The sequence below is a fragment of the Tympanuchus pallidicinctus genome, unplaced genomic scaffold, assembly GCF_026119805.1.
Source record: "Tympanuchus pallidicinctus isolate F22 unplaced genomic scaffold, pur_lepc_1.0 scaffold7, whole genome shotgun sequence".
Classification (NCBI taxonomy): Eukaryota; Metazoa; Chordata; class Aves; order Galliformes; family Phasianidae; genus Tympanuchus; species Tympanuchus pallidicinctus.
The window spans coordinates 26,438,216-26,453,409 of record NW_026294791.1 but is presented as its reverse complement, the minus strand read 5'-3'; the positions used below and the strand labels follow the sequence as shown (position 1 = coordinate 26,453,409).

Sequence of the window (15,194 nt, the reverse complement as noted above, 5' to 3'; positions counted from 1 at the left end):
GCTGTAGATGCCCTGTCCATCCCTGGAGCTGTTCAAGGCTGCTATTAAATGTGGAGGTTGGAGATTCATGGTCCTTCAGGTCCATTCCAACCCAGGCCATTCTGTGATTCTGTGGTACCATACAGTCACTGTTTGCAGTCATTTCTTCTTTCTGTTTGCTTCATGTGTTTCATTAGAGTCAGACTTATACCCTTACTGCATTTTTCAGTCCTATAAAAAAGTGACAGCTAAATAGAACACAACTCAGAAATATTCTAACTTTAAAAAAGACAAATTCTCTTCTTTTTTCACCTCTAGATTTTCTGTTTGGCCTTCTGTCTACAAATAGAGGTTCTTAGCAAGTTCACTTTTTTTTTTTTTTCATAGGTTAAGAGGAAAGTTGCCCAACTGTTTGACAATCACAGCATACTGGAAACAGTCTATAAAGTAATAGGGAAGAAATTATCAGCCTAGGATCTGTACTGTGATCACACTCAATGGAAAGCTATTTTTTTAAATCACCAAAAGCAAACAAAATCCTGTCTTTTTCCTTATGTTTCTTACAATCCTAACGTTTAAACTAGTCACCCTATGAAACTTGGAACACTCCTTATTTGTCATTCCCCTTCTGCACCCCTTGCTGCTACGAGACAAGTCTGCATTTCAATGCAAAAAGTTGCAGCATCGCCTCCTTGAAACAGGACTAAGGAGATGGCCCACTTCTACAGCCTAATGGGAGCAACACCCAGAGGAGAGCTATCAGGAGGAGAGCACTCCCATTCCTTGGGGAGGTGAGTAGGAAGAGTGTAAGGAAGGCCACTGAAATGAGTGTTGCAGACAGGTGTCAGGAGGAGGAGGAGTGCCATTCAAATGGATGTGACGGTGTGCATCTCAAGATGCCATAGAGAACATGAAATATGAAGAAGGGCTGCTGGCATTTCCTGCTCTAAGGTACTTACAGCTTATGCTTGTCTCGAGAGTTTCCTGCTTTATTTTAGACAATATTCTAAAGCCAGAAAACCCAATTTGCCTTTCATTTTCTCTGGTTTTACCTCTGCCTAATCCAGAAAATTGCAGTCTCTTTTTTCCTTCTCTTCAATATGTATTAGAAACTAACTGACAGACAGAGTTCTTAATCAGTTAATAATGAAACTTATTTTCTCATTTTTATGATGCGGTTGGTTACACCTTTTAAGCTTGGAGTCAGAATGTTCCCATATGCAAGCAAAGAAATAACCGACTGCAACAAGTGAACGTTATCCGAAAACTGGCAAACCACTAACCAAACTTTCAGCAATTCATCCTTAAGCAAAAAGCAAGAGAAAAAGAATAATCAAAACCTGAACCACCCATCTCTGTCTAGTGAAAGCTGTAGTTTCATATTCTTTCCATAATATTTTTTGGGTGGTCAGATGTTAGGATGGTGATAAATAACAGATCAAGATCCCACTCTGCCCCCCATTTCAACATCACACCCTCTTCAGCAGTCTTCACTTCAAGAACTGTGCACAATTTAACAAAACTCCTTGCAGCAAATGCTACGATTCCATTTTATGATCTCTGGGAGAATGAAGACTCAAGGACAGTATTTTCTAGCACAAAAGACCGACATATGTATGTTCTGAGCTTCACAAACCAAAGGTGTTTTAGCCTTTAAGGAGATTGCTGGACAGGAATATAAAGCAAACAACTCTTGTTTACTGTGCCCACACGGCTCCCTGAAACCTGAGCACACAAATGTCTGGTTCTGATCATCCATCCGTGTCAGAGTGTGCAATCATGCCCTCCTCAGGAAAGGAGGAGTGAAAGCTGAGAAAACCTGTCCCTTGCCTGCAGAGAAAGCCAACGAAGTAAGAGCCAGACAGCATACATACATATGAAAAAGGCCTTCCTGCAGAGGGTTGGAAGAAGCCACCAGAAGAAATTATTGACCAAGGCCTGAGGAAGGGGACAAGAAAGGTCCCAGGACTGCCACCCTGAAGATTTAGGAAAGGACTCTGAAGCTAGATTCCAGGAAGAAGCTACAAAAAAGGATTTCTTTGAAAAGAGGAAGACTGAAAGCTAAAGTCAGAAGATGATGACGGAAGGATATTGTGGATCAGCATTCTTCAGAAAACAACAAGATTTATTTGAAAGCTAAAGAACTCCAAAAGCCTTGGACAGGTTAAGAGGAGCACGACCTTGCCAGGAAGAGAAAATTATATGAGAGAAGGAGGACTGGAAACCCAGAGAAGCAGGAGGCACAAGACCAGGGTATAGTATTGAGCTGCGCACTGCAGGATCGGGCACCTCATCCATCCATGCAAATCTTACCAACATGGATGCCATCCCTGCTCCCACCTGTGTTGGCAGAAGAGGAAGCAAGTTCAGGGTCCTTAAAATTCCTCTTCAATAATTCCTCTTCACAACAGAAAACCAGTAATGACACTGTCATGAGCAAGAACTCTACCAAATCCAGTCAAAACTGTGAGTTTTTCTGAGATAGTGGTGATTTAGAGCACCAGACCCCTTGCACTGCTGCAGATGAAGCCAAAGCAGAAGTAAGCGATGAGACAATCAGTGATGCACAGGAAGAAACATGTCAGTATAAGCCACCCAAACAAGGCAGAATTACCTTAGGCACTTCAGTGTTCTCTAAGCCAGGAGCGGGACTCGATCACCCTTGAGGGCCCTTTCCAACGTAAGATATACTATGGTTGTTCCTGGATGTGGTTGAAGAACGTTGTTCTACCTGAAAGAGAGCCATATGAACAAATATGAACTACAGATGACAACCTTTTGCTTGCAAAACTCATACTTAGCCCTTGAGACAGGAATCCAGCTCACAGAATCAGGTTACTCCAAAGAATTTCAGTGTTTTTCACTTCTGCCAGTTTTGAAAAGTCTTTCAAGGTTTGAAAGAGTTGGTAAACGAAGGCAGATGACACTTTATTCCAGTAAAAGTGGCTGAACTTTCACCCCAGGCTCAGGAACTGCTGAAGGTTGGACATCATAACAGTGTAAATTTGGGTCCTAATTTATTTGAGAATCATGGCATATGGAGTCATTCAACATCTTTTTTTCTGACATCAGAGAGCTGGGACTGTTCAGCACGGAGAAGAGAAGGCTCCAGTGACACCTGAGAGCGGCCTTCCAGTATCTAAAGGGGACAGACTCTGTTGTGATAGGAAAAGCAGAGCAGCCAGTACATTCCTTCCTACAATAACTAAATCATCTTTGGCAGCTGTTACTGTTCTAGCCCTGTACCCTGCAAAGATTTACACATCTGCTTAACTTCATGCACATAAACAGTGCCAGTGCCATCAGCAGAAGCCCTCACATTTGTTAATTTGATCACATATGTAGACTTGGTAGAACAAGGGGATCTAATTTTCAGTTCCCCTAATGGAGCAAAACTGGGAACAACAAAACTGAAACGCATCACTTCCAGCCAGCCCTCAGCACGTCACATTCCCAGGCACCACAACTCTGCAGTCACACCATTCAGCTCTCACTAGCTTACATTTCCCAACACATCCAACGCACATCTTCAACACAACATTCATCCCTTCCAAAGTTCATGCACACAGTAGGTGACTTTCAGCTACAAAGAATGATTTTGCAGTAAGTTGATAACATGTACTGCTCTGGTACCCAACAAATCAACAACACTCTCGACAAGAAGCAGAAAGTTTTTTTTTTTTCCTTTCTTAAACACTTCTGGTACAAAATACATCTTTCTCCTCTTCTTTTTTTTGCTGCTTTTGCAGGATTACTAGTTCCAAATCCTAAATAGGCAAAGCATATGCAGCCCTGTCGCTTTTGTGCCCCAGACCCTCGCTGGCTTTGCCCCTAGTTTTTAAAATCCTACGACTGCAGAAGAACTTCAAGGCCCTGGCTGGGTAAGGGCCATGTGACTCCTCTGTACTTTGAACTCAGATAAACTTCTTACTGAATGAAGTCATGTGTGAAATGCTTCCAACAGAGATTATTTTGAACCAAACTGTACTAAGAAGTGCTACAGAATTTCAACACTCGTATTTCAGCAACAAAAAAAGGAACCGTTCTCGTACAGGAGTGCAGTGCCAGGGGGGGAAGCAGCAGATCCCCCACAGAAACAGAACGACGTTGGTGTGAGACTATGGAAGTAGAGCATGTTTCAGTCATTGAAGAAAAAAATGCTCATACTTCCATATAATCACACTCCAGAAAAATAGCTTTGGCCTAATCCTGATTTAGTCTTGAATCAATGCGTGCGACTTTGCTTCCAGAAGACATCTTCATAAATCAAAGAATCCCAAGTTTACAATGGTTACACCAGTAAATGATCACTGAATTCCAAGCTGCCCGCACTGGGATGGATCAGCATCTCTGTATATCAAAGCAATCCCAGGTTTTAGCCAATATTTGGACAAAAAAATAGCAGGGCCCTCGTTGCGCCTTTTTTCCCTAGGAGCAGAACATATGGCTTGTCTCCTGGCTAACTTCCAACCTCAGTAATTACATTCTGACCACGTAAGTTTCCCCTGTGATTTTAACTGGATACAGCATTCCTCTCTGGTTCCTCCTGTGAATGCTTATGCTGCGTTGTGGAGCACTATTAAACAGCTACTGCCCTCTGCCCCAGAGACGGCTGTGTTTTAGTAATAAGTGAAACTACTTTTTTTAATGATAATTATATCCTTATCTCCCCCTGTTACGTTTCTGGAGGAGACAGGGGTGTCTTTCATTCCTTAACATATGTTTTGAGTTCCTGGTTGTATCCACTCCACAGGATCCTCTGCATCAGGTCATGGCAATTACACTGATAGATGGAGACGGTACTTCTCCTATCAGCCTGACTTATGGTTAAATGTTTAAAATGTAGCATTCCTTCTGAGAACGTGGAACAGCCTATTGGCTGTGCACGTGCAGGGAAGCACTGGGAAAGCCATCTCAGAAACAACGACAGAGCAAAATAAGACAGAGAGCAGGCAAAATTCCTCTTTCACAGAACTAAGGGCTGCAAACTCTGAAGTCAAGAGCTCCTAAAAGGCAGGGGTTGTTTGGAGTACCTGCATTTTTTATTTCCCAGCCTGAAACCACGTCAATTTCAAATTTCAAACTTATCTAAACTATGAACTGCAGCACCTCCTACTTCTGCAGATACATCAGGATCGCTGAGCCACTTACACAGTTTCTCCTGCACAAGATCTAAGTAACGCTAAACAGCAGAAATACCACAGAGAAAGCCATTTGCACCAGCCTGTATTTTAACCTTTTGGTCAGATTTATAAACTATTTAGAAGATGACTAATGCTAAAGAACCATTCAATATTTTTAAATATATTTGTGAGTGGAAACAGCATTTTTTTCTGCATGACAGCTGAGTGACGTGTGCTCCCATTAGCTGCTTAATGCACATGCACATGTATGTACACACACATCCACACGCACGGGCATCCATCCATCAGTTAAAATGATTTGTGAGCTGCAGTTTACACAGGAATGCACTCGGTCCTGCCAGCACCGTCCCAACCAACCTAGCAAATGGGGTACTGTGGGATCTGACTGCCACTGGGTAAGGATTCAGCGCTATTAGGAGAAAGATGGAAAGCTTGCTAGGATCTGGCCAAATCACCAAGTAATAGAGAGAGATGTAATATTTTAGGTCTCTCTGGTGGCATTCCTTTAAACGCAATGAAACGGAGTCAACAAGCCCTAAGTTTGATCCACCTCTGGTGGGCAACATTGCCACCGTGCGGCCACCCAGCTCCGCCGGCAGGGACAGGGAACGGAAGCCTTACCAGAGCCGCGCAGCTTTTTGAAGGGAGGCGACCTCCAGATAAGCTGCAGAGGTGGTCTCGTAACGCCCCTCCACGACGAAAAACATTCCTTTCTTCAGTCCTGCTCTTTGTATCATGGAATCATAGAATCGTTTGAGCTGGAAGGGTCTTTCAAAGGCCATCTGCCCCAACCTCCCCGGCACTGAGCAGGGACACCCACAGCTCCATCAGTGCTCATGGCCCATCCAGCCTGACTTTGGTGTCTGCAGGGATGGGGCACCCACACCTCTCTGGGCAGCCCATGCCACTGCCTCACAGCCCTTATCAAAAAAGCTTCTTCCTTATATCCAGTCTAAACCTCCCCTCCTATAGTTTGAAACCCTTTCCCCTTGTCCTATCACAACAGTGTTGCATTGCCTCCTGCAACACAACAGACCCTGCTGAAGTGTTTATCCCTCCTTTCTTACAGCCCCTCTTTGAGATACTGACAGGCTGCTCTCAGACCTCCCCAGAGCCTTCTCCTCCCCATGCTGCACAGCCCTGGCTCTCAGCCTGTCCTCACAGGGAGGCGTTCCATCCCTTGGGTCATTTCTGTGGCCCTCCTCTGAACAAATGTTAGGCAGCAAACACACTTTTTTAATTTTCTGGATATGCTCACCCTTGCCATGAATACACTGCAGTGCACAGTCATCATGGGCATCAAAAATTGTATAGAAACATCAACAATGACAAATGCAGCACTCTTGATGTCAGGAAGCCAATCTTTAGAAGTAATCTGAATAAAAACAGAACAATGGCCCAGATCAGGAAAGAGCCCCAACACAGGAAAGCAGATGGCTGTTGGCGTGGAGTCAGGAGTGGAAAACAAAGCAAATGAATCATTAGTAATTTAAGAAGAAAATGAAATAGTGACAGAGGACAACACAGCGTGGAATGCAGAAGCAAGCTGTAATAAATAAAATATGCAGATGGAAAAAAATGTAAATCCAGAAAAGTAGTGACAGAATTAAACTGAATCCAGGGATGGTGAGTGACTCAGTTCAAGTGGCAGGGAGGAAAATCAATCATCTGCCTCAGAAGCTGCCCATCCTCACAACATTCACATCTGCACACACATGGAGCTCTGCCCACGCAAAGGAAACACCTTGCTCACGGAACGGCCTGCTGTTTGCTTCAGTTACAGGGCAAAAATGAAGGGGCAACACTGCTGCCTTCAAATGAAAGCAGAAGTAAAACAGGAGCTCTCTGCTCACCTGGCACAACAGGCAGGAACACACAGAAATAAGTGACCTAGAATCGAATTTAGTAACACATTCATTAGAAAAACATCCATCCCGCAGCTGTAAAAATCTTATATCAAAGCAGCACTAAAGAAACAAAGGAAGCTTTCTGAAGCGGGAAACAGATCTTGACAGGCAAAGAACAGCAGCTTAACCACCGCAGGTGGCTGGAGGTAGGAAAGAAAATCCTGTTTGTATTCCCATCTCCTAGCACCGGGCACCTGCACACAGCCAAAGGAACCTGCCTGCTGTCCCTAGCACAAGTGGAGCAAAGGCACCACCTTTGGGAAAGACCCTTCTGCAGCTGAGCTGCCATACCACAGCAAGAAGCAGTGACTTTCTTTTTCATCAAGCAGCTTGGACAAGAAAGCTTGCAATATTCACTGGTGTGGAAACTCTGAACCATCATCTTAAAAAGCCAGTGAAGGAAATAAGATATTTACCATAAGATTTTTACTACAGCCCTGAGCTGGAGCTGCTGAGATGGTAATTATAGCTTTATTCTTTTTCCTTTGGTTGGTATTTATTTGTTCGTTCTGCCAGATTGCAAAAAACTCACCTGCTAACTCTGGAAAAGTAGGGCTGTTTTCACCATGCAGCCTCTCCTGTCTGGGGAAAAAAGGGCAGAAGCCAGATAAATATTTTTGCCTCATGTTTTTAGCAAAAAGGCTGGTTTGTAAACTCAGAATGGCTTTCAGGCAGCAAGAAAGCTTTGTTCTCTGCGTTGTGGATCAACATTCCAATCCGGGTTATGAGTTTCAATACATTTTGGAAGTGGCTATCTACTAGTATTTTTGCAGTTTATGTGGAAAAGCAATCAAAGGATTAAATTGCAATACTATTTTCACTTTTTTTATCCAGGACTGTTAGCTCTACAGCACATAAGCAGGGAGAATTCTAACAGAACATGAACCCAGGAGAGAAAATTTTCCAAGAATATCTCACAAACCAGGGGACTGTGGTAAAGCCCTACCGCTGGCAGACACAGAGCCAAACCTGTGCTAAGTGTCCCTATCACATACGGACAGGTGAAGAAGCAAGAGTTCCTTACACAGAGTTTCTGAGGGCTTTTGGATTCCCATGCAGAAGCACAGCACATCCACAAACCCACCACCTTCTCTTCTACGAACTGAGGAGCTTCTCTGGCACTGTAGTCCAAAAAGGCCACACCAGCAGCTGTGCTGAGCAGGGCAACCACCCGGAATCCATGCTGTTTGAGGCAGACGGTTATCTGGATGCAGTGATACATGCCTATGGAAACACTGACTGCATCACAGTCTATTCAAATTACTCTCCTTGTAATGAGGCTTACCACTGCTGCATAAGTAAAATCTACAACTTCTTGCTGAAGCACTCAGAAACCAGGCTCTGCCTCTACTTCTCCCAGCCTTACCACGTTGAGGACAGCTTCCCCACGGCCGCGTGGAACCGCCGAGCCTTGCGCAGCCTGGCCAGCCTGTGGCCATGGGTCACACTGCAACCGCTGCCCATGGGGACTTGGTGTCACCTCCTCTCCAACTTCGTGTATGGCATCCCAGGGTCAACGCTTCAGCATGCGGCTTTACCGTCAGGAACCGTATCAGATGGACAGAATCCACACCAAATTAACAACTTCAAAGGAGTGAAAACCTACTGTAGGACAGCATTTCCACAAGCAACACATGGAGAGCCTGCTATGCAGCAAAACCCAAAGGCTTTTTCTCGCCCTGCCTTCCAGCAGCCTTTACCAGTGACAAAGGGCAGTCTGCCACATCCCCTGTCTCAAAGACACTCGGTGCTTTTTCCAGGCTTGTTTCTGCCCTCCCAGAGGGAACGTCTCCACCCCAGGCCTATAAATATTGTAAGGCATTTAAAAATACCAAAGGAGTTTATTAATGAAAGTTGTAATCCTGAAGCGGTGATGTCCAGCAGGAACCAACAGCAAAGGTGACAGAACCCGAACCACCTCCAGGCTGTAAAACCAAGAACACAAGCAGCCAAAAAATCCACCCCGATATTGCTTCTGATTAATGTTAATGCAGGTTACAACTGTGGAACTTGAAAATTAATTGACTGTACGGTACAGTCGGTACTAACGGTACGAGTGCTGTGTTCAGTTCTGGGCAAGGATGACACCGAGCTTCCGGAATGCGTGCAGAGAATGGCAGGGAGCTGTGCGGGGTGTGATGGGGAGCCGCTGAGGGAACGGGACGGGGCAGCACGCAGGAGAGGAGCTCAGGGGAGGCTTCATTGCATTTTCGCACTGCGTGAAAGGAGGCTGCGGTGAGGTAGGGTCAGCCCCTGCTCCCGGTAACAGCGACAGGGTAAGAGGCGATGGCCTGAAGCTGCACCGAGGGAGGTTCAGGTTGGGTACGAGGAGCGGTGACGCAGTGGCAGGAGCCGCCCAGGGCGCTGCGGGTATCAAAGCAGCGCTCCTCCCACGGCTGAGGGAGCGGCGCCGCCCCGTCACCACAGAAACGGCGCGCGGGCGGCGGGAAGAGCGCGCGGGGCTGAGCAATGGCCGCTCGCCTCACCCCGGGCTGTCTTCTCGCGTCGCTAGAGCGGGCCCCGCAGCGCGCCTGCGCAGTGCGGCCGGCGGTAGGCGCCTGCGCCCGGGGACGGGCGGGGCGGCAGAGCGCGGAGGCGAGCGGGCGGCCATGGCCAAGCACACCGTGTCGTCCGCCCGCTTCCGCCGGGTGGATGTGGACGAGTACGACGAGAACAAGTTCGTGGACGAGGAGGACGGAGGCGACGGGCAAGCGGGACCCGACGAAGGCGAGGTGGATTCGTGCCTCAGGCAATATCCTTCCGTCACGGGGCGAGAGGAGGGGTGGGGGAGGAAACGATGGCGGGCCGGCCGACGGGAACCGGGCGGCTGAGCGGGGCGAGGCGGTGCGATCCTCGACGGGCCGCCCCCGAAGCCGGGCGGGTGCTGAGGGAGCGCTGCCGCTGCTGCTCCTTAACGCCCGGCACAGGGAACATGATGGCCGCGCTGCAGGCGGCTCTGAAGAATCCGCCCATCAACACGAAGAACCAGGCCGTGAAGGTGAGCCCGGCGCTTCCGTAAGCGTGCCTTCCTGTCCGCGTCTGCAGAAAGCCGGGCGCTGGGACGTGTCCCGACATCCCCCATCTCTGTCCTGGTCTAAAAACCGCAGCTCGGATGTCTGCGTGCCTTTATAGAATGCTTTGAGTTGGAGGAGACCTTTAAAGGCCTCCCGGTCCAACTCCCGTGCAGTGAACGGGGGGCACCCACAGCTCCATCAGCTGCTCACAGCCTGGTGCACCTTTAGCTGGCTGCCCCTCAGCTGTACGTGCTGTGCCTGGGTGGGTCTGGCACATCACAGCTCGCCCCTGCTGCAGGTCACGCTCCTCAGGGCAGCTTCCCCAGCTCAGCACCAAACGGCTGCAGAACCGCAGCCAGCAGCGACTGAGGAAACGGCTAGCACAGCTAGACCTGGGCCTACAAAAAAGGAAGAACTGGTGGTTATTGCAGCCAATCAAAATTAAGCCGTTGGAACCTCAGCAATCACGTGCACTTCCCCTCTGACAGAACGCAGGAGAGTGCTGCTTGCACGTAGTTCTGTATCTCCCCAGAATGAGCCTTGAGTCATTCGTGATTGCAGTGGCGAGAGGAAGAAGCAGATGGGAGGAGGTGCTGAGCAGAGCCTCACAGCTCTGTGCTCTGCTGCTCTGACACCAGACTGTCCTCAGCAGACCCCTGGTAGAGGATCTTCCCCAAGCCCCTTCCCAAGGCATTTCACAGAGAACCAGCTGGTGTTTGTTGCAGACACTGTCTAAAAGCACAACCAGCTTTATCTTCAGATGAATGACTTGTTTCTGTTAGATCTGTACTGAAGTTCTTAACAATACAGTGCAAAGGTAGTGCAACTGGAGAGGGCAGAGCAGCTGACTTTTTGTGTTTCACTAAACATTTGGTCATCCTTATGTGACTTAAGCTTTGCTCAGAGCTTTTCATGTGAGAAGTCTCACTAAGTCAAGTGACTGTGAAACTTGAAATAAGGAAACTAAGCATCTATAATGCAAGAGTAAGCTGCTGGAAGTATTTGTATAATGGAATTATTTAGAACTCTAACAAGCTTCAGACCTCTTCTCTTTCATCCTCCCTCAGTTAGTGATGGATGAACAGGAACAGTCACTTTCTGCTGATTGCGTGGCTAATCTAGGGCTGTAATCATGCCACACAAACTCCTGGACCTGAAATGACATCCACACTGACTTGCAAATGGTCATTAATGCATAATATTGTTAATGCTGCCAGACTGTGTCCTCTGCACCTAGGACAGGAGCTGATTTTCCTGAAAGCATGTGGCTTACAGCAGTTTTTCCTTCCAGCTTGGCCAGTGCCACTTCCGTGGAATATAATATTTGTGTCTCGTTAAACAGGGCAAAGATATGGGAAAAGCTCTGGTAACAAATAAGGCCAGCCAAGTACTCAATCCTTACCTTTTTTGGAGCTTGTCAGAACTTGAATTTCAATATGCAAGTTAGTATTTAGTCCTAACCTCATTTAATGGATGAAAAATTGCAACAAGCAGAGAGGCAGAGAAACGTAGAGCAGAGCAAACTCACAACTTCATTACACTATTTAGCATTGAAAGACAATTATTAAATAGAGAAAGTATTATAAGATTTGTGTACAAACTGCTCTACTCAAATGTATTATTTTGCATCTTATACAAGAATAAGTCTCGCTGCCTTTCTTACCTATTGACAGGATCGTGCAGAAAGTATTGTCCTGAAGGTCCTCATCTCATTCAAAGCCAACGATATCGAGAAGGCAGTCCAGTCCCTGGATAAGAATGGTGTTGATCTGCTAATGAAATACATCTACAAAGGCTTTGAGAGCCCCTCTGACAACAGCAGTGCTGTGCTGCTGCAGTGGCATGAGAAGGTGTGTGTATAGAATGTGCTGTTCCCCTGGGTTTTTTGTGGAACAGGTTCCTGGGTCCTGGGCACACTCACTGAGCCTGGTAAGAGCCACCCTTTGCCTGGTGAAACTAAAATAGGTTCACAGGATCATGGAATTGTTTGAGTTGGAAGGGGCCTCTAAAGGCCGTCTGCTCCAACCTCCCTGCACTGAACAGGGACACCTACAGCTCCATCGGTGCCCTGCCCAACCTGACCTTGGGCGTCTCCAGGGACGGGGCACTCACTGTATCTCTGGGCAACCTGTGTCAGTGCTTCACCTCCCTTATCGTAAAAATCTTCTTCCTTAAATCCAGTCTTAACCTCCCCTCTTAGTTTGAAACCATTTTCTCATCACGTCAAAACAGATTCTGCTAAGAAGTGTCCCCTTTTTTCTTACAGCCCTCTTTTAGATAGTGACATGCTTCTCTTAGTCTCCCCAGAGCCTTTTCCTCTCTATGCTGAACAGCCACAGCTCTCAGCCTGCCCTCACAGAGGAGGTGTTCCATCCCTTAGGTCATTTCTGTAGCCTTTCTCCGGATGTGCTCCAGTAGGAGCATGTCTCTGCTGTACCAAGGACTCCACATCTAGATCCAGTACTCCAGATGAGGTCTCACCAGCACAGAGTAGAGAGGCAGCATCACCTCCCTCAGTCTGCTGGCCATGCTGCTTTTGGTGCAGCCAGGGATACAGTTGACTTCGTGGGCTGCAAGGGCACATGAGTGGCTCATGCCCAGCTGCCATCCACCAGTAATCCATTTTGACTTACGAAGAAGCAGAATTGCTTCTGACAGGTTCTTAGTTATAGCAAGTGAAGTATTTGTAGGTAGGCTAATACCATATAAAGAGTTAAACTCACCCAACTGGAGAAAAGTCTCTCCAAGTACTCAGCATCCCCCAGGAAGTAACCCAAGGCTAAGAGATACTCACCCTTCTATTCCTGGCCCTTATGTGAGCTCAGGGTGGATCCACCCTGGCTCCACCCCTTCTGATCACATGGGAAGCACAGGTGCAAACAATTTGGTTGTTCTCCCTGGCCCAGCCACACCCCTTCAACCAGGTGCTCAATCACCAATTCATGTTGTGACCTAGCAGTTTCCCTACAGCCCCCAAGACCTTTTCATCAGGGCTGCGCTCTATCCTTTATCCACCAGCTTGCACTGATGGTGGGGGTTGTCATGACCCAGTTGCAAGACCTTGCACTTGGGTTTGTTGAGCCCCATGAGGCTCTCCTGGGCCTGCTGCTTGGCCTAAGTCTCTCTGAACAGCATCTCATCCCTTGGCACGTTGTCTGCACCACACAGCTTGGTGTCACCCACAGACTTGCTGAGGGCACACTCCGTCCCACTGATGAAGATATTAAAGAACACCAGTTCCAGTACTGACCCCTAAGGAAGACCATCTGTGTCCCTGGCTGATGTACCTGTAGAACACTTTCTTGTTCTTTGTGTCCCTTGCCAAGCCCACTTCCAGTTGGGCCTCAGCCATCCTGACCCCACCCCTACACAGCCCAGCAGCATCCCTGTACTCCTCCCGGAGTACCTGTCCCTGCTTCCTTTGCCAGTGCATTTTCTTCTTGCTCCCTTTGTTTCCTTGGTCTCTTAACTCCCACCTGTAAGCTTTCAACTTGTCTGTAGCCATTCGTGATGAGCACTCTGTTTCTCTCATGATAGAGAGAGGGAACACCTCCCTTCTTCCTCACCTGTCCCTTCTGACCAGCTCGGAGTTGTCCATAACCACAGTGTGCCAACAGCCAAGTGCTGCGTTTCCCGCAGTGAGGAGTGCGCAGTCCTGCACGTTCAGAGTTCTGTTGTTCTTCCTCATTCTTCTGATTCCTTAAGTAACAATTCTGCATTTAGAGTTTGATTTATGTGTATTTTTTTAAGTCAGACTGGGGCAAACAAAATAGTTCAACATAGTGGTTCAAGGGGATGGAAATAGAATTTCCTTCCTTGAGGGAAGCCAGATTTGCAGCTTAGTTATGCAGGGAAACAAAAGCCTGTTAACTTGCTGTCCCTAAAATGAATGCAGCCATGCTTCCCTGTTGTTGTTCTGGGTTTGAGCTGCTGAAAGGTGCTTATTTGTATACAGTGGGGAAGTCCAACCAGCAGCTGGTTGGGTCTGTAGCCAGGCCTTGCTGCTCACTGCCATGTTTCTCTTCTCAGGCACTGGCTGCTGGTGGATTGGGGTCCATCGTCCGTGTGTTGACTGCCAGGAAAACGGTTTAACTCCAGCAGCAAATGGCTGTTTGCTCTCCGTGGTGTGGGAAATGCTGGTGCAAAACCCACCCAGATGCCATTGCTGCCCCGTGGGCAGCACCTGTCTCTCAGCTTGCCTTCTCGCTGCTTCTTTCGTACCTGACAAGTAATGCATATCGTGATCTCTTTTTGTTAAACTCTGGAAAATTATGAAGGTGCAATTTTATTTCTAACAGGACTATTTGGTACTCGAGCATTTCAGTGACACGCATAGCTACATTGACAACATGTTTAGATTGATTTGTATTTGTGTATAATTATGGCAGATTTGGGCCTGACTTTCCACACAAGTGCTGAGGGACGTAGGGCAATGTCTTAATCCTTTTTGCTAGCCAAGCAGTGTTCTGATGTAAGATAAATATTTGAAAAGTGGGGCAGCTGCAAACGTTGCTAACTGGACCATGTTTCCTTTGGTCAGCCTCTGAGCCTACAGCAGTGAGTAGGACAGAAAAGAGCAGCTTCCCTCTGACCGATCGTCATTCCAGTAAGCCAGGTATTTTCCTTAACCTCACACCTCGTGGCCTGTTCCGACGTGCTGTGCTCAGTCAGAGGCCAGGTGAACAGCAGGCAGATCACAGCGAGGGTGGAGCTGTCCTTCCTGTGCTTCGTATGTTAGAATTTAAAGGTCCATTTACACAGGAGCCCAGTCCAGGAAGCTTTTTATTTTGGGAACTAAAGATCCTACACAGGAGAAGAAAAGGGACGTAGTCTTGAGGCTTACCAGACAGTTGACATTCCTGCTGTACCACAGCGCATTAGTAGACAAATAAAAGTTCCAAAATAAAGAGGAGTATTTTAAAAAGGAATTAAGGAAGCCCTGGGCATCCCAGCCCACAGCTCACCACTGAAGGTTAGGGCCAGGACTGAGATACACAGTTTTACATTTGCCATTTTACAACAGTTCCATTGTGTGAAACGGTTGGGGGACTTGTAAACTCTTTGCTGTTTTTTGATACCTGCTTTTTTTTTTTTTTTTTTTTTTTTTTTTGTAATAAAGACCAGACAAATAAATCGTCACTGAATATTTA

The 15,194-nt window shown here is 47.1% G+C and overlaps 2 protein-coding genes and 1 long non-coding RNA gene across 3 annotated transcripts in view; 2 read left to right on the top strand and 1 right to left on the bottom strand.

Annotated features, from left to right (window-relative positions):
- Nucleotides 1-12,822, bottom strand: part of LOC128072194 (uncharacterized) — a 25,681-nt gene extending 12,859 nt beyond the window's left edge. The window contains exons 1-3 of the long non-coding RNA XR_008202164.1: nucleotides 12,768-12,822; nucleotides 7,563-7,612; nucleotides 2,594-2,710 (exon numbers count right to left, since the gene is read on the bottom strand). This is a non-coding gene — a long non-coding RNA (uncharacterized LOC128072194). The remainder of the gene's footprint in view (nucleotides 1-2,593; nucleotides 2,711-7,562; nucleotides 7,613-12,767) is intronic.
- APOBEC4 (apolipoprotein B mRNA editing enzyme catalytic polypeptide like 4) lies at nucleotides 7,634-9,292 on the top strand. Its single transcript, XM_052665699.1, has one exon. It carries the CDS (start codon nucleotides 7,911-7,913, stop codon nucleotides 8,931-8,933), a length of 1,023 nt encoding a protein of 340 aa, XP_052521659.1. The 5' UTR covers nucleotides 7,634-7,910; the 3' UTR covers nucleotides 8,934-9,292.
- On the top strand, nucleotides 9,584-15,194 carry ARPC5 (actin related protein 2/3 complex subunit 5). Its single transcript, XM_052665716.1, has 4 exons — nucleotides 9,584-9,783; nucleotides 9,957-10,028; nucleotides 11,718-11,894; nucleotides 14,074-15,194. The coding sequence occupies exons 1-4, from the start codon at nucleotides 9,640-9,642 to the stop codon at nucleotides 14,134-14,136; spliced, it is 456 nt and encodes a 151-aa protein (XP_052521676.1). The 5' UTR covers nucleotides 9,584-9,639; the 3' UTR covers nucleotides 14,137-15,194.

Bases quoted from the DNA above. Each gene is read 5' to 3' on its own strand.
- ARPC5 (XM_052665716.1), top strand. From the start codon at position 9,640: ATGGCCAAGCACACCGTGTCGTCCGCCCGCTTCCGCCGGGTGGATGTG. The intron at 10,029-11,717 runs GTGAGCCCGGCG...ACCTATTGACAG, and splicing joins CGAAGAACCAGGCCGTGAAG to GATCGTGCAGAAAGTATTGT. The intron at 11,895-14,073 runs GTGTGTGTATAG...TTCTCTTCTCAG, and splicing joins TGCTGCAGTGGCATGAGAAG to GCACTGGCTGCTGGTGGATT.
- APOBEC4 (XM_052665699.1), top strand. From the start codon at position 7,911: ATGAACCCAGGAGAGAAAATTTTCCAAGAATATCTCACAAACCAGGGG.